The following is a 23,686-nucleotide window of genomic DNA, read 5'->3' on the forward strand; positions in this document are numbered from 1 at the left end:
GCCATATCAGGTGGAAATTGTTGCTTCTGTCTGCACAATTAGTTCTGCTGACCTCATGCTTTCTCTGGCACACGATTATAAATTCTATCATTAATTCCTCCCATGTTTCCCATCCCCTTCACAGCCTCTACCAATTCTTCCCTGTTGGTCAGGACAAGATCCAAGACAGATGATCCTCCAGTTATATCTTTAGTTTACCAGCCAGTCTCACAAATGTGATTTTGTTTCTTCACGATGATTTGGCAATGTACATTTTGTAAGAATGGTGAATTCTGTCTTTTAGGTTGACTGCTTCAGGGGCTTGCCCAAAGTGTGCCTTTTCACAGACCAGAAGCAATAAAGCTATTCTGTCAGATGATTCACTTCCAGATTTCCCTGTTAGGAAATTGATGCCGTTTCCTCATTAATGTCAAAACCTAATATTTGTGCTTTCTTCTCAGTTTATCAGGGAAGATATGAAATATAAGGATGCAACTAATAAACATAGTCATCTGCATAGAGAAGACAAACATATCACGGTTGAGGATCTGTGGAAACGCTGGAAAACCTCTGAAGGTAAGTAAAGTTTTCAAGATCCATGCCATGGTTTTCAGGTGGCCTAACCATAAAAACAAAACAAAACAAAACAAGTGAAGTTGATCTTGAAAAAAGTAGTGCAAATATTGGCATCAAATGACTAGTGGTACTTCATTGTACCTTTTGTTTACCGGTTAACCTGTAAACTTTTTGTTAAATTCAGCTAGTTATGACCCTCATTTTGGACTCAGTTTTATGTAAATGAAACCAGGGTGTTCTAATGTAAGTAAATGCTTCAGACAATTTGTACTAGCTTTATTGCATCATCTGTATGCGACTTTCATTGTAAAACTTGGTATGAGGTTTAAATTAGTCATCTTAAACTCTTTTTAAACTTTTGTGACCCATTTCCTAATATGGGAAGACAAATGTATTCTCTTTTTGGTTTTTTTTAAATATAATTGGTTTGTGATGTGAAGAACTAATTTAGTGTTTTAAAGTTTCTCTCTGTTGAGAGATCAGAGGCCTGGGAGACGAGGCTTATGAATAAGGGCTAAAGAACTAGAGTTACTTAATCTGAAGAAGAGACTGTTGAGGGTATTTGATAAATCTTCAAAATACTTGATGGATTATTAAGGAGAGGGTGAAAAAAGATTATTCTGGGTGGGTATAGTGGACAGGGCTGAAAGCAACATCTTCAAGCTGCAGCAGAGGGAATTTTAGGTTGGAGATTGGTGGAAATTTCTGTTATGAGGGTGGTGAAGCATTGGAACAGGCTCCGTAGAGAAGTTATGGAATCTCCATTCTTAGAAATTTTCAACATCTGGTTAGGCGGACAATAGGCTGGGGTGATTTAGCTAAGGCTGCTCCTGCCTTGAATAGGGGACTGGACTAGATGACCTTGTGGGGTCTCTCCCAGCCTTACTCTGATGTGATTCTGAGAAATGGCTTCTTTTTTTTTCAAGATTTGAGTAAAAAGATAGATATTTTAGATCAATAAGCAGTTAAGAACGATATGCAAGCATTATGCTATTAGCATTGAAGTGTATTTATGCACGTGTGTACACACATATTGTAAGACGTTGCAGTGTTCCATAATTCCCGATTTTTAATTTAAATTTGACTGTAAAAGCTACTTCAGGTTTTTCCTCATCTTTATGCTCTTCCTGAAGAAAAATAGTTGTTTTTCTTAAGTGTCCATATCCAAACAGTCAGGTATGTAACCTTAACTGGTTTTCTTGGATTTGTACTTTATGATAAAAGTAACATCTTAATGATTTGTTTTTCCCTTAATTATTTCTATTGCACTCAGTGTTAACTGTGTGCGCCTCTGTGTATACACACATGCCCTGTCATAATTAATGCTGCCACTGCTCCACTGTCGCTGCATTTTTCAACCTAGTTGGAGCTCTACAAACTGGATGACATAGCCCTGTGGGATGGATTGAGCTAGTCTGAGGCCCAAGACCCAATGTACAGAGTTGGTTTGTAGCCTTGGACATGTCATGCAGCCCACAGGGGCAGTTAGCAGGTCAGATGTGGCACACTGTGGGCCTTATTCAGGGCATACACTGGAAAGGTTGAGCGTTGCTGCTATAGCGTCCTTGTCTATGTGGGTATAGTGGTGGAGTGAAGTACTCTGCCACAGGGTAGTACTTGTATCTGCCGCTACTATCCTGAGGTAGAGTTAATTAGTTTACTGTTGCCCAATAGCTCTGCTAGATGCTGCTGTTTTAACTGAGGAGCTAATGAGGCAACTCCTCAGTAAACATCTCATGTAGTTCCCCCCCAGGGAGTTGAAACACTTAGGCCTAGAGCTCACAAGCGTGTGGATCAGAGTTGCTGAATGATGTCTAATCCTTTCAGAACCAAATTCTTTTAGCTAGTGGCAGATGGAGGTGGGCATTCTTTACCACCATGGCTGGTTGTATGGCCAACTTTGCGGAGGAATCTGACCTTGAAACCGTGAATTAAAGTAGTGTTCTATTTTTGTAAAAAGGAGTTCTCATCTGTCTTGCTTTAGTTCTTCTCTTCTCTGTTGAAGGGTAAACATGACTTCAAGTTTGGAGTTTTCTTTGTCAGTGGATAAAGATGGGGGCTGGCTACATATCACTATTTATGATGGGCTGTCTTATTTTGCACAACAGATGTTCTTTCAGCAACTGGGAATAACTGCATACCATAAAGAGATGTTATGTTTCCATTGCACATTCTTGGTCATTGGCAATCTCAGGTTTTAAATATCCAGACAGTGGAAATGCGTGCACGCCAAGCATGGCTGCAGATGCATTACATAACATTGAATTCCATTCCAGATGGGACTAATACAGTCTTGTAAACCCTTCATTCTCTGGAAGAGGAAACAGCTATGCTTTGTAATATTAAACTATTGAATGTATGAGATCAGAGTTGCTTAAGGCTTTCATTACTCAGTTTAGTTTCCTTTGTGTTCTTGGTATTGGGATGTATACTAGTGGCAGTTACGTCTTTTATACTGGTGTTTTCTTCTGGCCACTGTTCAAATTCTACTTGAAGTCCTGTTGTGTTTACAAGGTAATACTATACCATGTCACGTCTGCTTCTCTGTGCACACTTTGTGATTCAAAAGTGAACTGTTCTAAGTGCTTTTGACCTAGTGTCTTGGTCTCATTCCTTTCTTCCTACCGAGTAGCACCATCCAGCTTATACTTTTGTCCAGAAAGGAATCAGATTGCACTGGAAACACTGATGTTAATGGCACAAAAGCATGTTGTATTGCTGCTAAGAAAATTGCTGCCTCATGCAGTAAATTAATGTGAGCCAAGATATGTAAAGAAACAGACAATGATGAAGGCAGCAGTGTTAATGCATCCTATAGTTGCCATTGTCAACCATGTTGGCATATGGCATCCTAACAAGTCATTAGGATTGGTCTGCATCTTTTTCATATGATCATTTGATTACTTCCTCTCAACAATACCCCTCTTCCTCCCTTCCCATCTGTTAGGCATGTTAGCATCATAGCTATGGCCAAAGATAGAATTCAAGAAAGAGTTGGCATGATCTGGGAGTTAGAGCACTGTATTGGGAGTTGAGTACTTATGAGTTCTGCCTCCTCCTTGCTTGCTGTTTGGTTCTAGGCAGGTTGCTTAACCTTTTTGCCCCACTTCCCTCATTTTATTGTTTGCACAGAGTTTTGTTCAGTTCTGTAAGCCCTGGTCTAATTCCTTGTAGAAATTGCCTTTCAAATACAAATGTTTACCAGCTGTTAAAAGACTAAATGAAAAATCACACTGTTTCTCTAGATTTTGAAATGGGGAACACCATAGTGATATCATTAACTGTCCATGAATTCTGAAATTAATAATAACATCTATATTATGGCTTTAGGAAAGAGCTGGGTATATCACTTATCGCTTGCATATCTTACTGCATTGTGTTTGGCCCTCTCTTCAGGTTGTCATTTTTAAGAAGCATGGAAAACAGTGACAGGTATTACAATGAATATCTGTCTTGGGTACAATATTTCAGATAGGTTTGGGGCATTGTTAATAGGGCTTTAATAATGGACGTTTTAGGAGGGTTTGGTTTGTTAGAAAAGCTTTGTGGAAAATTTGCTCAGTTATAGAGTGGGGCTTATAGGAGATCATGTTTGTAAGCTGAGCAAGAGGCTCTTCAAGGAAAGGGGTGTTTCCTCAGCTAGAAAAGCTGATTTTTAGCACTTGAGTTGAAAATTCTTCTGATGCAGAATTAGTTGCCATGAATCCCAGAGTGGGTAATCCTTGGAAAATCCCCAACGGATTCCACAGAAAATTAATTCTGTGGTAAATAGAGCCCGCAGTGTTTTACTGATTAATAAGCTTCTTTTGTGCAACTTTACTTTAACTTGCCTTAAGTTGCCTGGCATGATGGATAGCTATGTAACCTGATTTGAATTGTATAGCTGATTTGAAAAGCAGCTATAACGAAAACACTTTCTGGTTTACAGTAGACATGCCTATGGCAGATGACTACAGAAAATTAATTTTCAAGGGAGGAAAACCCCATAAGATCATTCCCCACAACTACTCCACCCCTTCTTAAGGTCACCTGGAGATGGACAGAAAACATCTTGTTCCCTTTTCAGGACTGGATCTGTACTTGGCGCTCTGTAGTAGATGGCAGGTGCCACCACTGCGTTGTCTGAGCATGTGCACGCCCATGTAGTTCTGATGGCTCTACCACAACCTCTGGTGCCAGAGTCCAAAGTGCACCCTGGAAGGCACCAGTTGTTGAATGAACTGGGGCAGCTGGATGAAGGCACAGGGAATTTCTTTAGCTGGCGTTTGAGCAGTGATGAGTCTTACTTTATTCAGCAGAGGTAGAATATGTTGATTATTCACACAGTGTTGGAGGTTTATGACACCACACAGGGACTTTGAATGTGATTGCACTCAAATTTGGGCCCACAGAACTGGCACTTTTAGGTTGGCCGTTTTAAGGGGGTTTTTTAATCCGTCAAATCTGAGTAATTTTATCAACCAACTTAATTTTAAAACTAATGTTAGTTAACCTTGCTGTCACATTAAGCATTGGTCTATCCATTAGATCAGGGTTATCAGATCCCACAGGCTGAACGACTGGCAAAGGAATGAATGGTCCGTAGGCCAGATTGGGCCCACACGCTGGGGCCAGTTTGGGGCTAGTCCAGGGCAGTCTTGGTTCAGGACTGGGGCTGGGTACTGGTTTTGTTTACTGGTAACTTTGATTTTGATTGGAGCTGAGAAAGGCCTACCAGCAACGCAGTATGAGTGCAGAAATAAGAGTCGAGTTAAAGAATCTCACAGCATGATCAGATCACAGGTTGCAAACCTTCTTCCAAATTCTGCCTTGGGGCTTTAAGTATACAGTACCCACTACAGTTACCATTTATCTAATCAAAAGACAGATGTTATCATTTTGTCTCTGAAGCATTTAGATAGTCTGTTCTAGAATTCAGTAGATATTCATTAGATACTCTTTCCCAAAAATACTGTACTGTAGTGGTGAGGCCTGACCTACATAAAAATGAAAAGGCTGCATTTGCATGTTACCTTGTTTTATTTGCCAAGTTTCAAATGATTTCTTTGAAACTTTGTCCGTGCGTATGTTAAAATATTTTATAGAGAAAGCATAAAACCAAACAATTGTAAAATTTGTCTGGACCCAAAATCAGAGATTGTTTGCATTGATTTGCTGTATTCCCCTCTCCCCCCCCCATATTCTTTTGCCTGTAATCAACAGGTGTAGTGCTTTTTTAAGTATAAATCTTGTAGGACTTTTACATGGAATTCCAAAGGTGAACAGTTCAGGCACATGATGGCTGGCATCATGCTTATGCTAAGAGGTATTTAATAAACGGAGCAGTACATTCTGTGCTGGCTGGCTGGCTGGCTTTTTTTTTTGGATGGATTTAAACAATTGCTTCACGAAATGTCCTTTGAAGTAGCCTAGTGCTGGGTGATGAATGTTGACCAGTATAGAAAGTTTGTATCAAGAGGAGGTCACAAGTTCCCACTCAGGCTTTGACTGCTATTGCTGCCTGACCAAATGGCATGCAATTGAGCTGACCATCATTGCTCAGGAATCATAAGGCTTTACCTTTCTTTTTTAATGGTTAGCATGCACCTAATGGTAAATTTGATGCATTTATAGAGAACAAGAAAATATTGAGAATTGGAAATGCCCATCATACTCATCACTGGAGCTCTTTCCCTCTCTTTTAATTGATGAATAATTTTTAAATTGCCACCTTCTTCCCCTCCCCTCCCCTCCAAGTTCAAACTAAGAATGAAGCCCCTGGAACAGCTGCCTTGCAACAGGCTCAAAAAGGGATATACTGCTAATGTTCTTGTATGTGAGTGAGAAAAGCTAAAGGTTTTAGAGAGTACTGAGTTGCCTTCAATAGTTCAACCATCCCTGCTCATTGCAAATTCCATAACTGAGCATAGGAGCCTGGAGCGTAAATATCATTTTAAAGTAGTCAGATTGAAAGCCAACCAGATTAATTGCTCAAGAGAAGCTGTTTAATGATTAACTTGGACATTCTGTACTGGCTTTACCGTTTTGCTTTTTTAAAAAATTTTGGTAGGTATATTTTAAGTAAATGCATCAAGGAGGGTTCTTTTGTGCGTGATATTCAGGGATCCTGGTTTTCTCTGATAAAAAATTCCAAAATCTTTGTTCAAAAACCCAAAATACATGATTAAAGTCCTCCTCACAGCCCTGGCTCTGCTAGTGCACCAACAGCCCCCACAGCCTTTCTGGTGCCACTTCCCCCCGCTCACATCCCCTCTTCCCCCAGCCATGCTAGAAGGGGCCCCCAGCTGCCAGGGCTACAGACCTACCTCCACAGCCCCCTGCCTGGTAAGGAAATTGCTGAAACATATGATTTTAACTTCACAATACCTTGATAATACAAAGGAACAAATAAGTATCAAATAAGAAACAGGTTAACAGAGTCTGAAGTGAATTAGCAGCTGGGGCAGGAAAAGGAGCATTGGTGACTCTTACTTTTATCAGTCTGCTCACTAATAATATGGAAGACTTGAAAATGGTTGGATTTCACTGGGCATGTCTACATGTGCAATTAAATCCATGAATAAATTCTGGAGTGTATTGGCAGCCTGACCCAGGGGGTCAGCCTGCTAGCCCTGAGCTGCTCTGATTGGGCTCCATGTGCTGAGGGATCAGCTGGCTGAGGCATGGACAGCCACCACGCTGAAGTACCCTTGTGCCTCAGTCAGCCCTCCTGCAGCACATGGAGCCCAGTTGGAGGAGCCCTGCTCTGGCAGGGGACCTAGTGGGGTCAGCCTTTGCATATATAAAATTATACCTAACGACCTATCTCATCTGAATGTGTGTGTGTGTGCCTTTAACAAACATTCCTACAGGAAACTGCTTCAGATTCCTGAAACCTCATTTTTTTTCTCATTGAGTGTTAATGTCTCTTGGTGCCGTCACTTCTAGTTATGGCCAAATGCCTTGTTTTTTAATAAAAACATTTTCTGTAGCTTTTATGCATGTCGGCTGAACTGGAACATATTGGAATATATTGGGGACAAACTTCTCATTTTAACAGGTATGATGCCCCAATTCCTTAAAATGAAAAAAAAAAAAATGAATTCATTATGAAATGTCTCAGTGTCTTGTTTTTATGTAAAACAGGATTCTGTACAGTGAAAAAATAAGGTCCAGAAAATGGAAGGATTTGCAAGCTAAAAACAAGGAAAAAGCAATTGCAGGAAAGGATAAAGTCTTGAGGAGGTGCAGCTTGATTACTATTTATTTGTAAAGCTGCAGTGGTGTTGGAAACAGTTTAAGAGTGCCTGCGAAACTGGAAGTCTTTTAAATTTGATTTTTCATACTCATTACTTATTTGGTGTTCAATAATTCTCTTAAGAATCTCAGATGCAACTTCATCTCTTACATTAGTCATACTAAGCTTTATAGTTTAAGCCAGGGCTGTCCAACTACTGACCCACAAGCTGCATGTAGGTAGGCCATGAGGGGTTTGTTGCACCTCCTACCCAGCTGCCATTCTGCCTTCTCCACTTCCACATTGCTCTGGCTGCAAAAGCAGCCAGAATTTCTGGGCTCCTCCTTTTTCCTCAAACTTCACTGCCTGTCCCTGCTCTGGAGGGTGATGTGGGCAGCTGAGGGTGAAACCAGGCCTCTGAGCATACAGTGCAGCCATGCATGTTGGGGGTGGTGGTGAGGAGGAGTGCCTGCATGATGCAGTGGCAGGGGGTAGCACTTGTGGGCATGTGGTGCAGCAGTATTGGAAAGTCAGGCTTCATGGCAGGTGGTCCAGGCTTGCCCTGGTGTGGCCTGTGCTTTGTGAGGCTTCCTCTGGTGCAGCCTGTGGGGCAAGTGGCTCATGACTACTTAGAAGTTGGACAGCAGTGGTTTAAACTATAAACCATCCTGCTGTCTCCAGTGTAAATAAAAGACTGTCTGTCAGAGTATTTTTTTGGTGAAGGATAACTGTCAAGTTTCTCTATTGAGCAGACATCTTAAGGTCAACTTTTCAAAGGAGTCTTAACACTCTACTGGACCTCCACTTATACAGGTTCAGTTCTTGGAGAAACACAAAGCTAGTGATGGATGGTTCAAGCCAGTACTTGAATTCTTTATAAGACAGAGGATCTTAAAGTTTGCAAACTCTCTGAAAGTTTGCAGTTATAGTTAGGTAAAACAGTTGCCCTTGAAGTTGCAAGAGTGTCTGTCCATGGCCTTTTGGGAGTATTGGTTGGCCTTTTGGGAGTATTGGTACATGTAAGGCAGAACCAGAAGCAATTATAGCTATGTTGATCCTGAATTCATAACCTGGGACAGCTTGCAGCATCAACTTGACTATATTGCTTCCAAGTCTGAAAGCTAGCTTGTGTATAGCCTTGTGCTATACTGACAGACCTGTAATACCTGAAGCTGTTGGCTGAGACTATTTCAAACCTCCTCTAGGCAGCAGATTTTGTTTGTTTGTTTTGAAACTCAGAGGTTTTTGCATTTTGTAGGATCCTACAAAAGTATGGGGACCTCATAAGATCATCTGTCCAGCCTTTTGCTCAAGGCAGGATCATCCCTGACTAAGCCAACCCAGCAAAGTGTCTTTCTAACCTGCTTGTAAAAGTTTTTCCAAGGATAGAAATTCCACAACTTCTCTAGTTAGCCTTTTCAATGCCTTTTCCTCCAAATATCCAGCCTGAACTTTCCCTCCGGCAGCTTGAGACCATTGTTCCTAGCCCTGTCCCATACAGTCCAGAGAAAAGTTCATCTCCACCCTCTCTATAAAACCTTTCAGGTAGTTTGATGAATATTACCAACTGCACCCTCTTCCTCCCCCCCAGTCTTATCTACACTAAATAACCCTAGTACTTTCAGCTTTTCCTCAGTCTTGTCTCCCATACTCCTGGCCATTTTTACTGCCCTGTGCTATACTTTTTCCAAACTCTTCACATCCTTCTTGAAGTGTGGGGCCCAAAACTGGACACGGTACTCCAGGTGTAGTGCTGAATGGAATGGAAAAATCACTTCTTTTTATTTGCAAGTTACACTCCTGTTCATACAGCCCAGCTGCTGGTGCTGTTGGCTTTTTGCAACAAGAGCACACTGTTGGCTTATATTGAGGTTATGGTTCACTGTAACAGAAGGTCACATACACTGTTGGCTGTAATCTTTAATAGAGTAATGGTGGATAGAGAAATGTAATGGTTAAGATTTTCTCAGTTTTTGTCTATATTCATTCAAAACTTAGCTGTCCAATTTTGGAGTGTTTGCGGCCACATGCCTAGCACAAACCGTTTTCCCGACCATAGGCAGGCCCTAGGTCCCCCTCCCTGACCTGTGGACTCCCTTGGCCCAATGGGTTTCATTGCCCATGGGCCAGAAGCAGGAGCTGGAGGAGAATGGGAGAAGCCTGCAGGCTCCAGCAACAGCAGCAGCAAGAATGGTGGGAGGAGTGGTGCCTGGGCTGATTCCAAATAGGCATCTGGTAGGCCATGAGTTGAACAGCTCTGAACTAAATTACTGGGGGGTAGGATGGTATTGCAGGCTTTATACATCACTACAAGATGCTCCAGGCATTTTTAAAGGGATTTATTTTTTTTTTATGCCCTTGGCATTCCTAACCCCATATTTTTTCCATTTTCCATTTCTTCTCTCCTTTTTTCTCTCTCTCTCTCTTTCTCTTCCTTGTTGCCCCACTCCCCCAACATGTTCAAATGGTATGCGTTTGTATGAAGATTCCAGTGAAAAAGGAGTCCTCTCCATGGCCTGTGCACTAAGATCTCTGCAAATTACCTTAAATGGAATCAGCACCTGCTGGTATACATTCAGCTTTGTAAGATACAAAGGGCAAAGAGATTGACTTTGAGAATTTTTGCTGCAGGTCTCAAGATGGGAAATTCTAAATTATGCTATGGAATTTTTAATAAAGAAATGTTTCTGTTGGTTAAGTATGTGTTTACTTGTAATTTGCTTCAGCTTTGTCTCTAAAGAGCATATAATGAAAAAAGGCAAATTGCCAGGAACACATTGTTAGTAGATGTGAGTACTACTCTGTGATTCCATTCCTTTGCTGACTATATAACTTGCCCATCTTGCCATCTTTATTCTACTTTCAATTGTAGCCCTGATCATTTTTGAAACTCAGTATCATTTGACAAAGGCAATCTTTTATCTCACAGTTCACAACTGGACTCAGGAGGAGACACTTCAGTGGTTGATAGACTTTGTTGAACTTCCTCAGTATGAGAAAAATTTCAGAGACAGTAATGTCAAAGGAACAACACTTCCCAGGTGATTTTTTTTTTTCTTCCCCTTCTGAATTACTTTATAATACGTGCTATTCGTGTTTTCTAACGAACTGCTCCCTCTAACTACTTTTTTCTGCTAGAGGACAAGTATTTCAATCTACTCTTTTATCCTTGCCCAAATAAAATTGAGGCACACATGGAATTCTGGAACCAGAAGATCTATTTATTGCTGCCATAATATGCTTGAATGTCATCTGTTTCCAGCCAACAGTCCCATGTCTACATTTCATTTAACTCATGTAAAAATAACTTCCTGATGATAATTTAACAAATTATTTACAGTTAAACCAGGAGATATAATCAGTAAAACTGACAAAAAGATCAATATGCTCTAGTATTGTGTTTTCACAGCATAGTTCTTTGTAGCTCATGTAAAAACCTGGTATGTAACATTTGATTTATTGTCAACAGGATAGCAGTAAATGAACCTGCTTTTATGATCTCTCATCTGAAAATAACTGATCGGAGCCACAGGCAGAAACTTCAGCTAAAAGCCTTGGACGTTGTTTTATTTGGACCTCTCACACGTTAGTATATCTAGGGGTTTTATCTTGTGACTAAGATCTCAGTGAAGATATTTGTCTTGCTTTCAACTGAGGTTGTATACTGTACAGCTCTCTCTACTGTGAATATGTTAGTGCATTGTGAGACCTGGGAAATTGGTTTGTAGAATTACAATATCAGAATCCTATTTTTGATCTGGGTGTTTGCAGTACAAATTTTACAGGGGTTTGTTAGTCTGGTCTAATGATAGTGTTCTACATCTTCCTGGGTGACTTGAAGCTGTTCTTAGGCTGCATACACATATTCCAGTAACCTGGGAGAACTTTCCCAAGGTTGCTCTCTGGGTAGAAAAACTTACCCAGAGATTTGTGTGCAGACATTCAAAGGCTGAAGCCCTGAAGAGTTGAGAACTTGCAGTGCTAACACTGTGCAGCCAGGGATGGAGGCAGACTGTTCACACATAATGTGATCAGTAGGCTTCCTTAATCTGCTTGGTGAAAGATTGCAGCAGTTTATAGGGCAGTCATGATTGACCTACCCAGACTGCCTATGGTCAGCTTGCATTTACCTACAGCACGATGTGGGAACGGCAAAGCGGGGTGGGGTGTGTTCTGGAGCAGCAGAGTCCAGAGAGTAACACACTGTCTCCTGGGGGAGGTGGGAGGTAGAAGCTGAAGGACTGTGTTCTCTTCTAAGAGAAGCCATGGCATATTCAGGCATTCACTCTCCCAGGAGAAATGCTCCTGGGAATGATGTAACCCTTGTTGTTCCCAGGTTACTTTTCTTCTTTTGGCCACTTTTGCCCTGAGAGAAGCCTAAACATCTGTATACTTGTGGTTTCACCTGCAAGAGAAACGACTCTCCCAGGAAAAACTGAATGTCTGTATGAGGCCTTGGATAACGTGTACTAGAAAAAATTTAACTAAACTGACCTCATTACTGAGATGCGGTTAGAGTAAAAACTAGCTTAGTTTAACTACTAGAGTTAAAACTGAGCTATAACTGTTTGCTGAATTTGCGCCAGGAAAACCATCAGACCTAGCTCATTTTTAGCTGATCTTTACCTTAATTTCCTTGGTCAAGACCAACATCTTGAACACTAATGTAACAAACAAATAGTTTTGAAAAGATAGTGAATGAAAAACTGAAGGCTGAGATGCTAAATGGGTACTTTAATAGAAGTTAGAATCATTTCGTTTAATACAAATTTTTGCTTTACAAACTTTGGTAAATCATGGGAAGTGCTAAGCAAGAAATGTTTGAATATTAATTACAATGGACTTTATAACAAAGGGTTTCTCTGTTGATTTAGTACTCACTTTCAAAAACATTTTATGATGGGGGGAGGGGGAACAATAGTTTTATTTTTGTCTTTAATACCCAAGTGCACGCTTTTTATTGGCCTTCTCTAAGTGTCAGATTGAGGAGCTGTTACCTGAAACCTGAAATTTGGCTCTGTCTGGGGCTTCTATAATTTATAACTTGTTCTGATGCCATCCAAAAATCTTGTTAGTGCTGAAGTATTTCTTGTCATGTTCTGAAATATCTGATACAGCTGTTAGATGGACATGTTAGAAACCTAGGGCTAAAGGACTCGTATATACCTGTTCATTGGAATGATATCAGAGGGATCAGCTTGTTGGTGCTGACCCAGACACCTTGTTCTGGGTAGACTCAAACCCTCAGACTGACCACAACTTCTCCTTTCAATAATAGGCAAATTTTATTGATACACAGTGATAGCGGATATGAATAATACAGGCGAGGCAAACAAAATATGCTGCCCTTCCCCCCCGCCAATTCTGTATCTACCAGTCCTAGGGTTGTCACAGAGGGAGGATGTGTTTCGCCAGTATGTGAGTTTCACCCTGTGGTTCTTTCTTGAGTGTCAGATGTCAGGAACCTGGAGGTCAAGGACCAAGGCCTCCCTCCCACTCCAATGAGGTGGGCAAGATGGGTTGGTGAAGCACCCTCTGTCCATGGTGGCCTCAGGTTCACCCCTCAAGGACCCTTTGCTGCTCTGAAATCCCTCCTTTTGTATTCTTTTTCCTCCGGCTGATGACTCTTCATCTCCGGGTACCATTGATTGGTTTCCCCATGGTCATCACATTGTCCACATTCTGTCCTGTCAGCGTAATGCTTTGTTTCCTAAACTCATCACATGCACACATCTTAATTTCATCTGTCTACCAAAACCAGAAATCCCAAGGGCTCTGCAGCTGGTCACTGTGACCTGATGCCCGTGCAGCAAACCTATCTTATGTTATGGAACACTGTTTGGATGTTTTTAATTTCCCAGGATGTGTATGCCTGCTTGCTAATGACACAGTGGGCTTTGAAGGAAACTTTGTCACAAACAGACTTTTAGAAACCTGTTAACCCTTGCTGTGCCCCTGGACCATTGTTCTAATGCGTATCTAGTTTACCTACAAGCCAGTTCCTAAAAGCAAATCTCTAAATATCATTTTCTAGTCATCAAGCCTGCGTAACAAAAATTATCAAAAAACCCCTACCTTGCTGTTACAAAATTGCCCTTTCTAGCATGAGCCTCACCATTGTATGTCTTAGTCCTGTTTTATTAAGAGACCACACTTTTCATATATATTATGTCTTGATACAAAATGTCAGTGGATGGAGTAATGCGACTTACCCCTGTGCTTTTTGTAGTTAGGAAGGCTAGAATGCATCAGGACTGCCAGCCTACCAGATACTGTCCAGAACCAATTTGTGTTAGATAATGAATGTGCATATTGGAGTAATATCTGCTTGCTTGATTATTGAGAGACTTTGGCATCTTTTGAGTGTGTAGTGTATTGATGCTCAGGTGTTCAGCTACATTGTCCTTCCTGCACAATATCACTGCTATTAATTAGGAATGGCACACATGGATATTTACATCTTCTCTGCAATCTGACTCCATAAACCCAGGACCTTTTCAAGCGAGAAACGTTCTTACTGTTCCTTTATAGAAGAATTCAGTTATATGAACTTTACTTGTTTTGTATCGAATGGGTGAATTGACAAAGGTGGCATTTGAAAACTTCTATCCACTTGGTCTTTAGCCATATTTAGGAAAGGATTTGCTGTCCCATCATGTTACTTCACTAAATTTCTTCTTTTGGAATCCTGAGGCAGCTGCACCCTTTTGTGTAACTCAGAATTCAAGGGGCCCAGTTGCATTGTACAGTCTCTGAAGAGCAGTGTGAGATGTCAGTGCCTCTTCATGAGTAGGAGGCTGCTTGTCATTTTTGGCCTTAAAGTGGGTACGTAGTGCCCCTGGAATATTTTTAAGTGCATCTTGATGGCTATTTTTATGCAACCGTTTACATATTGCCATATCTACATGTAAAAGGAATAATCTATTTTATATCACTGAATCCTTGGCTAGATATCTTATGTTTTGTAATAGCATATAAACAAATTATGCCTTTTTAAAATTCAGATCAGACCTCTTTTACTTCTACAGAAATTTAGTCTGGTTAATTACTTTAATTTGATCATTTTTGGATACAAGAGAGATTTACAGCTATATATCTTTAGCTGGGCAGCCAAATTTTTAAATTCATATTGTCCTTATACTAGTCACCTAGAACCTTATGCTAATATGAACCTGATCCTTTCCCTCATTCACTTATGGGGTTCCTGTTAATCTCAATGATTGCACTGTATATCGAGGGGAGGGACTTTGGAATTGAACCTGACATTCTTCCCAGTTACACAGTTTGATTACTGATGAATTATTCTGTAGCTCATGAAATAGAAATAGTTAATGAAGACTCCAGTGTCAGTGTATCACAAAGGATTTCCTATACCGTGTGCATTGTTAATCTACTATAAATGAAGTTTAGCCACAAATCTCCTTCTGGAAAATGCCCCCAAAAGAATTTCAGAAGGGCACATTGGAGAAAGCTTATGAGTTATTTAAGTTAGAACCCACTTGGTGACTGCCATATTCCACCACTTTTATGACTGAAGTGAAGTCATTTCCATAGCATACCTTTTAAATCTGTACTAAATAATTTGTATAACTATTTGTACAGGCCCCCCTCACAACTGGATAAAGGATTTTGCACTAATAATTTCTATAGTAATTGGTTTTGGAGGCTGCTGGTTTGCATATACTCAGAACAGGACCTCAAGAGAACACATCATAAAAATGATGAAAGACTTAGAAAGCCTCCAAAATGCAGAGCAAAGCCTTCTTGACTTGCAAGAGAGGTATGTCAACCAGAAAAGATTTAAGTCTTAGTTATTTGTCTTAATGTGTTATTTTGAGGTACAAATGTTTTCATATCCTATTTAAAGCTGTAAACTAGGGGAAGAACTGATTAGAGACAACACTAGATTTGTGCACCATTTGGGGTTTTTGGGGGGGCCGGGGGGTTGTTCCACCAGGTCAGCCGCAATTGTTGAATATGTCTGACATATTGCAATCTCTCTGTGATATTTTAAATTCGACGAGAGAAGGTGAATCTAAAAAATACTAAGTAAAAGTGTTATGTTATCCATTGATAGCAAAAGAACTTTACTTGGAATAGCCTGTTTTTCATGCATTTTCTTCCCTACTTTATAGCTTGTTACAGTCAGGCAAAATTTCGTGAAAACTGCTTACTGTTTTTGGGGGGTTATGGATAAGACTATACCTTTTTCATATAGAAGCTGTAATTAAAGTTCTTATAGTAAACCAGATTGTACTTCTCTCTTTATACCTTTAACGGACAAAGGTATATTTGTCCTTTACAAAGGACAATAATTCAGATTGGTGTGCCAGATATGGGATTTTTTTGAGATTTGAATTATAAATTGTGATGAATGAATGGCATCTACATATTAAAATATCTCATAGTTTTTCATTGTTCAGTGGAATATTGAAATTTTCAATCTTTTCTCTGAGACTTATTTTTGTTCAACTTCAAAGGCTCATAAAGGCACAGGAAGAAAATAGAAATGTTGCTGTAGAAAAGCAAAACCTGGAGCGCAAAATGATGGATGAAATCAGTGATGCAAAACGGGAAGCACAGCGCCTGAGGGAGCTGAGAGAGGGAGCTGAATGTGAACTGAGCAGGCTCAAGTATGCAGAGGAAGAACTAGTACAGGTATCTGAATTAAGGGTCACTTTTGTTTTCGTAGATTTCCTGATTGGGGCTTCGTTTAATGAACTTTGTTCTTTTAAATTATTTTTCTGTCATTAGGCTTGTGATCCTGGAGGCATTTTCTAATCTGAACATGTTTCATTGCTTCATAGCCACAGAAGCAGTATGCAATAGTAGCCTAATTATGCAGACACATGTAGATAAACTGTATAACAAAATGTTACTCAAGCATAATGAAAAACAGTTCCTCGTATTTGAGCACCTATACATGTGCAGCAAGGCTGCTCTGATGCATTGTAATTACATCATGTTGGAACAGACTCAATTAATCAAGTCTGCTGGAGCATAGTAATTATCATGCTTCAGTGTCACATGTATCAGCATCTCCACGTTGAAAAATGGCGGCAGGGGCACTTTTCAGCTGCTATTTTTCAGTGCAGGGACGCTGATACATATGCCACTCCAGCTGCTTTAGTTGGAGCAGCTCTTTGAGCTGCTCTAATTAAATCACTCCCTCCCCACCCCCCGCATGTAAATAAACACCCACTTATGCCCCTTGTTCATAACTCCTGTGGACCAAAAAATGCCAAGATCAAATTGTAACAGAACGACAAGTTCACAAAGCTGATAAAGAGGAGGAATTCTGAGGGCTGATGCAGTATACATAAATTTGCATTCTGAATTTTAGAAATGTCTCAGTGTTTTGCTTGAACACAGCCAGTGTGACATGCAGTAGCTCTGAAAATCCAGACTATGTCAGATATCCTGAAGGAGGAGTCTCAGGATGATGACAGTAGCCATGGACAGGTGTTACATTTGTGACAAGAGGGTTGCCACCATGGGAAAGTGGCCCCCTGCACTTCCCTGGGTTGACCTGAAGGAGTGTGGGAGGTGGGAAGTAGCTGTGCCTGCAGCAGCAACCACCCTGGGGGTTCAGGAGTGTTGCCACTGTGGGAGAATGGTCCCCAGCGTTCCTTTGGGACCAGCTTATTGGTGGAGCTGGAGGGCATTCTCCCAGTCTGGAACCCTCCCCAGGCTCTCTCTGGCATCTGCTGCTTTTTTGACAGCCTGCTCTATTCCCAGGCAGGGGAGAGAGCAGGTAGACAATCAGTGGGTTTGCCTAAGGTCCAGAGAGACCCGGGAATCAGCCTTTTAGTGCCTCGTAGCTGGAGAGCTCCCTTGGGTAACTCCCTAGCCAAGGGGCTGAAACGCATGTATGCTGCAAACCTTGGGATATTTTTCTAGCATTAAGAATTTCACAGAAATTTAGTGCTAGAAATAAATGTCTGTGGCATTTTAAGGTTGACTCTCAATTACCTTCAATATTAACAAAATTTGTGGTGATTTGTGCATTTCTAGGTTCGAATGGCTTTGAAGAAAGCTGAAAAAGAATTTGAACTGAGAAGCAACTGGTCTGTTCCTGATGCTCTGCAGAAATGGCTCCAGTTAACACATGAAGTGGAAGTGCAGTACTACAATATTAAAAGGCAAAATGCAGAAATGCAGCTATCTATTGCTAAAGATGAGGTACGGACAATGTATTCACTTTTGAGGTTTTTCAAAACTTTAGGAGCAAAAGCCTTGTTGACCTGGCCAGTTTTACTAGATAAATGAACTTGTGGATGTAAACATTTTAATTGGATAGAATGTTGTCTGGTCACATTTTCTGCGGTTAAAATATAAAGGTCCTCTTCTTCACAAATACCTACTGCCTTTTTTCTTTTTTTTTTTTTCAAAACAATGTTTTTGTCATCTGCATTAAATATACAGCCCTTGGTTTCATATTTTATTCTGCATTTTAGGCAGAAAAAATAAAAAAGAAGAGAAGCACTGTCTTTGGGACATTACATGTTGCACACAGCTCTTCCTTAGATGAGGTGGACCATAAAATCCTTGAAGCAAAGTAAGAGTATTAACTAGATGTGTATTATCAATTTTTTATCAGAAATCATGGAGGTCACTACAGATTATTTGAATTAGAATTTTATTTTACTTTTAAGTACAGTATCTTCTGAAAAGTTTAATGTGAGCTAGTGTCGAAGGTTATCGTTGCTTATGAGACAGCAGGGATTACACTGTTCTACTGTTCTGTGCAATTGTCAGATGGTGTACTGTTGTCAGTGCTGATGACAAAGCAAATAACTGTGTGTGTGTTCTTTTTTTTTTTTTTTTTTAGAAAAGCACTCTCTGAACTGACAACAAGTTTGCGAGAGCGTCTTTATCGATGGCAGCAGATTGAGAAGATCTGTGGCTTTCAGATAGCGCACAACTCAGGATTACCGAGCCTGACCTCTTCTCTTTACTCTGATCACAGTTGGGTAGTGATGCCCCGAGTCTCCATTCCGCCTTACCCAATAGCTGGGGGAGTTGATGACTTAGATGAAGACACTCCTCCAATAGTTTCACAGTTTCATGGTATGTCCCCGCAAAGGGAGACATTAAGGAAGTGTAGCTAGAGTAGTGAGAGATAATGTGGTGAAAAGAAATGAGCAGGAGCTTTGGAAGAGGATCAAACAAAGGAGATTTAAAAAAAAAATCCGTGGGCCATTTTTGACAGGAAATGGAAACAAGTTTAAAAAAAAGATAGGATTTAAAGTGTTGGTGTTCAAATAAGTTGCCAGAGGCAACAAGAGGCAAGGGTGTGAATTCACAGCATACTCTGTTACTTGCTGATGTGCTTGCTTTTGCTGCCCCGTGAATGTGTGATAGCTTACGCTATGGATCTTCATATATGGGTAAATGAAGCTTGGTATTTATCACAGGATAGAGTATATCCATAAGTGCACTCTTAAATGCAGAATAGATTATGCTAAATTCACACCCTATCTTGCTTTGTGATAACGTGTGGTGCCCATGTTTAATGGGGGAAATTTTTAAAATAAGATTTTTTGGAACTACAAAAATTAGAAGCTCAATAAATGGGCTGGCACTAGGAGTAAAGATTGAAAAATACTTCCTGTTACTGTTGACTCTAAAAGAAAAAAAAAGAGGGAATCTTAAAAATAATGTTTTTGTAAACCTGGCCATGCAAATTGGATGACAAATTTGTTTATAAAATCCAAAATGTTCAAATTCCTATATAGTTAAATTTTAATCCATTTTTCTACCATATTGGAAAACAGACTAGCAGGTAAAAAGTAGGAAGTTGTCCCTTAATATTTTTGTGAGGATGTGTTATGTAGCTTTCCAGACATCTAACAAGTGAAACAAATTAGTGCTATTGTCCAGAGAAGTTTTCAGACAAAATGTTTGTGTGGGATGCAACTGGTTATTTGCAAGAGGGTGGTAAGTCAATAGTGGAAAATAGTCCATCTTAAGTTAAATTGTAGTTGAAAAATATACATTGGGGATTCAAACCACCGTGATGATGTAGTCATTGCATCATCAGTAGACACCAGGCTGTTGAAACTGTGATTACCTAGACAAGGAAGATGACTTCACACTTAGCTGCTGAAGACAAAAAAAATTCTCAAGATGTAAAGCCTAAGAAGGGATGAAACTTTCTGGCAGTTACTGTCACAATTTTCTGTTGATTCTAATTTCTTTTAGATATAGGGTGACCACTAAAGAGGACAGTCCAGTTGTCCTCTATTGATACAAAACCCGTCGCCTTTATGTCCTCTATTTTTTTCTTGAAGAGAAAAATAGAGGATATAAAGTGTCAGGTTTCGTATCAATAGAGGACAGAGTAGCAGAAAACCAGAATGTCCTCTATGATGGTCACCCTATTTAGATACCTTTTAAGGATTCTCAGGGAGTTAGGAGCATGTAATGGTTTTGGACACCTAACTTATTTCAGCTTTTGAAGACTGTGATCTTAATGTGTTGTCTTCCACACTTGAATGCTACATACTCTTAAGCTTCAGTTATCTGTTAAAAGCAATTTAAAAAATTGAAACTGGTGTGTGTTTCCTACCAAAGGTTTGCTAATAAGCTAATAACCAATTCCTTGGCTTAAAATTGCTGAAAATCAGGCACCTAAATCATACATGGAGACTTGTGATTAGATTTCAAATAATGAGCCCCTCCTACCTGTCAGCACTTCTGAAAAATTTAGCCATAGTTTCTAGGGCTGCCTATACACATGCTGGGGTGGGTGTGCATTTTAATTAGAGCAGTTTCCAGAGAGCCTCTCTAATTAAAATTCTGCAGCGTCACATGCATTAAGCCCCAAATGGCTACAGGGTACTTTAACTAAAGCTCATTCAATGAGCTTTAGTTAAAATGCCCCAGTGGCCATTTCTAAACCCATGGGCCTTATACATATGTTGCTGCAGCAATGCTGGAACGTTTTAATTAAAATGTGGAGCAGCAGATTAATCGAGTCTGCTCCATTACATTGGAATTGGAATACAGAGCATGTGTATAGGCACTCCTGTGGCTTTGGATGCCTAGTTTAAAGAATACCAGTTCTAGCCACTGTATTTGCTTATTTCTTAGAAGATAGTAAATGAGAAAAGTAATAGCGGGATTAAGGAGATAGGATTAGAAGAACAGCATCTCTTCTAACATTTAGTATATCTTAAATCTTTATTGTAATTATCCATACTTTCACAAATATGATTACAAAGTTCCTATCATTTTAAATTATTGTTTTATCAGTCAGATTTTACCTCGATTTGGATGTTCATGGATGCAGTCATATTTAGGTTGGCTTGAACAGGTGACTAGAATGCTGTTTTTCCATATTTTTTATAATATGTAAATAATTCTTTGGGTTCAGGATTTTGCGTAAAGGATACAGCCCCATTTTTTACTGTAGAAGCTTCACCAGAGAAACTACATGGTTTCAGATTTTTATCAGGCGTGTGTGTGTGTGTGTGTGTAAATGAAACAAACACTTGTTGTTCATTCTGGAAAGTACCCCTTTTTTATTTTATTTTTTACTTGGCAACACTTGGTAAATTATTCCTGTCCTCTAAACAATAGTAGTAGCAGTTTATTTACAGCTTTGCTAAAACAATACTAAACAAAAGTAAATAATGCAGACAATCTGTAAGTAGGGTACTAGTCTTATTAACAATTACTTCATTCATGAGGCTGCAAGCATAAAATCTAGATAGGTCAGTAATAAGGTGTTGCTGGACCCAGTTTCTGCAACTCACTTCTCCAGACTTGGATATCTTTTTCTTCCACCAGTCTTTCTTCATGTAGCACAGGGGTGGGGAAAATCTGGTCCCACAGGCTGAATCTAGCCTATGGAGGGACTTTGACTGGGCTGCGGCGGATCCTTCAGTCCTGCCTGACCCAGGTGCCATCTGGCCCATGGTGTGCATCCTGCTATCCCCATGTACTCAGTGGGGCTGGGGCAGCTCCTTCCACTTGCCACTGCTGGCCCATCCCATGGAGACTGGTGGGGATCCATATGCACTGCCCTGACCTCAGTCCACTCTGCTCCCACTCTAGCCAGGACCTGCACTCACTGGCCCAATCCTGGCCCACTGTATGCTCACTTTGGACTGGTCCGCCCATTCTGAGTGGCAGTGTCCATGCAGAAGCTGAACTGGGCATGGGGGGAAAAGTGGCCACCTTCCTCTCACTGCTGCCAGGCCCAGAGCCTGTGCCTGGGCTGCCCTGAAGCTCCTCTTCACTGCTGTTACTAGTGCTGCCTCTGGGCAACCCAGCAGGGCAGTGGTGGCAGTGAAGAGGAGCTGCAGGGCAGTCTGATGTGGACTCTGGGTGGTCACAACAAGAAGGGCCTGGCAGCGGCCTGGGTGGAGCAAGCCGCTTTTCTCTTGTACCCAGCAGCAGCTTCTGAGCCACTGCTGCCACTCATCATGGATGGACTGGTCCAAAGGAGGATGGGGCTGTGTGCACTGGTTCCATGCTGGTACGGAGCTGGTTTGCTGTAGCCAGGGCAGGTTTGGAGCAGGCATGGGACAGACCGGGACTGGGAATGGGGCTGTGTACTTGGGTACTGGCTGGTTCAGAGCTGGTCTGCTATAGTCTTGGCAAGTCTAGAGCAGGTTCAGGGCAGGCCAGGGCTGGAGTTGTGTGCTCAGCTGCTACTGGGCGCTGATGGTGTTGGAAGTGGTAAGGAAGAGCCTCAGGGCCTGTGGGCTCCAGGTTTGGTGAGCTGTTTCTCAGGGGGAGGTGGCAGCCCTTAGAGCAAGCAGCCCCATCCCCCTTATCCCACCCCAGTGAGATGCCACAGTACTCAATAAGTTGTTGTGTTTTTTCTGTGGATTTCATAGGCATAGTGTGGATTTTGCCGAATCCAGCCAATGCCCCTGAATCCAGGGAATCGTGAATTCATTAGTCCCTACATGTAGCACAACATATATCTTTCTTCAGTTAAAGAGAAACTAGAAGCATTACTGATATACTAGGCAACTACCACTGTATTATTCAGTTTCAGATAAAAACAAAAAAACAAGTATTGCTATTGGAATGTTCACTCATTTGCTGGAGTATATATAAAGTATTAAAAACACAACAAACCAGGCAAAAAGTAGTCAAAGGATATTGTATCATTTGTCCGGTAGTCATTATAGTTAAATGTAGTTCAATGTCAGATTCTGAAAACAACATCTTGCCTTCTCGATTGTCTTGATAGTGCCTCCAATACTTCACTGTCATTCATTTCTGTAGCTGAATTAATATTATCACACCTAAGTTAAGGTTTTTAGCTAGAGCTAAGGACAGTCTGTAAGATTGTAAAATTGGAGAGAAATATTACCAGGAACAAACAGCAAAATTGCAAAAAAAGGATAGTTTGGATAGTGAAATATCAAGACTCCTAAAAAGGATAGACTGTTGTAAACACCTGTGGAGTAGAAAGAGATTAACAGTAATAAAGGCGATGATAATAAGCCATGAGTCAATTGACTTGCTTAGCACTATTTGAATAGAAATGGGACTGCCCCTCTCCGGCATTTGGTTTTTAAGTTTGGGTAGTGGGGCAGGAATCAAAGGCAGGTGCATCTGCATCACTGCTCCTCTCCTCCATCCACTCCCGGTATGATGTATGTATAGAAGCATATACACCTGAAACTCATAACTGAACAAACTAAAATGAATTAAAAGGGGCCTGGGACTTTTGTTGAACAACTACCCCACTGTAAATGTATGCTTGTTTTTACCCTGTGGTAAGTGAATGCTGAACTGGGGGAGCATAGTCCTGGGTTTATTCTGGGTAGTCTTCCCAGGTTTAGCTTTTATTTACCACAGGTAGATGGGTTGTTATAGTGAAGCATCTGCTTCATAAGTCCCTTTCCCCCTTAACTTGCTGTACTTCATTCATTTTATACCCTCAGATAT

General features: G+C 40.7%; 1 protein-coding gene across 2 annotated transcripts in view; it reads left to right on the top strand.

The window, feature by feature from the left end:
• STIM2 (stromal interaction molecule 2) overlaps window positions 1-23,686 on the top strand; it is a 149,451-nt gene that overhangs the window by 119,940 nt on the left and 5,825 nt on the right. Inside the window, exons 3-10 of one of the 2 annotated variants that reach the window (XM_090035731.1) lie at window positions 441-555; window positions 10,701-10,812; window positions 11,241-11,356; window positions 15,374-15,551; window positions 16,252-16,429; window positions 17,786-17,953; window positions 18,229-18,329; window positions 18,603-18,739. In XM_090035731.1, the coding sequence (XP_089891857.1) occupies window positions 441-555; window positions 10,701-10,812; window positions 11,241-11,356; window positions 15,374-15,551; window positions 16,252-16,429; window positions 17,786-17,953; window positions 18,229-18,329; window positions 18,603-18,739 (1,105 nt within the window). Of the gene's footprint in view, window positions 1-440; window positions 556-10,700; window positions 10,813-11,240; window positions 11,357-15,373; window positions 15,552-16,251; window positions 16,430-17,785; window positions 17,954-18,228; window positions 18,330-18,602; window positions 18,842-23,686 lie in introns of both variants that reach the window. The other variant, XM_090035730.1, reaches the window with a different exon arrangement.

Source organism: Crocodylus siamensis, chromosome 2 (genome assembly GCF_052110815.1).
Source record: "Crocodylus siamensis isolate JL-2025a chromosome 2, ASM5211081v1, whole genome shotgun sequence".
Classification (NCBI taxonomy): Eukaryota; Metazoa; Chordata; order Crocodylia; family Crocodylidae; genus Crocodylus; species Crocodylus siamensis.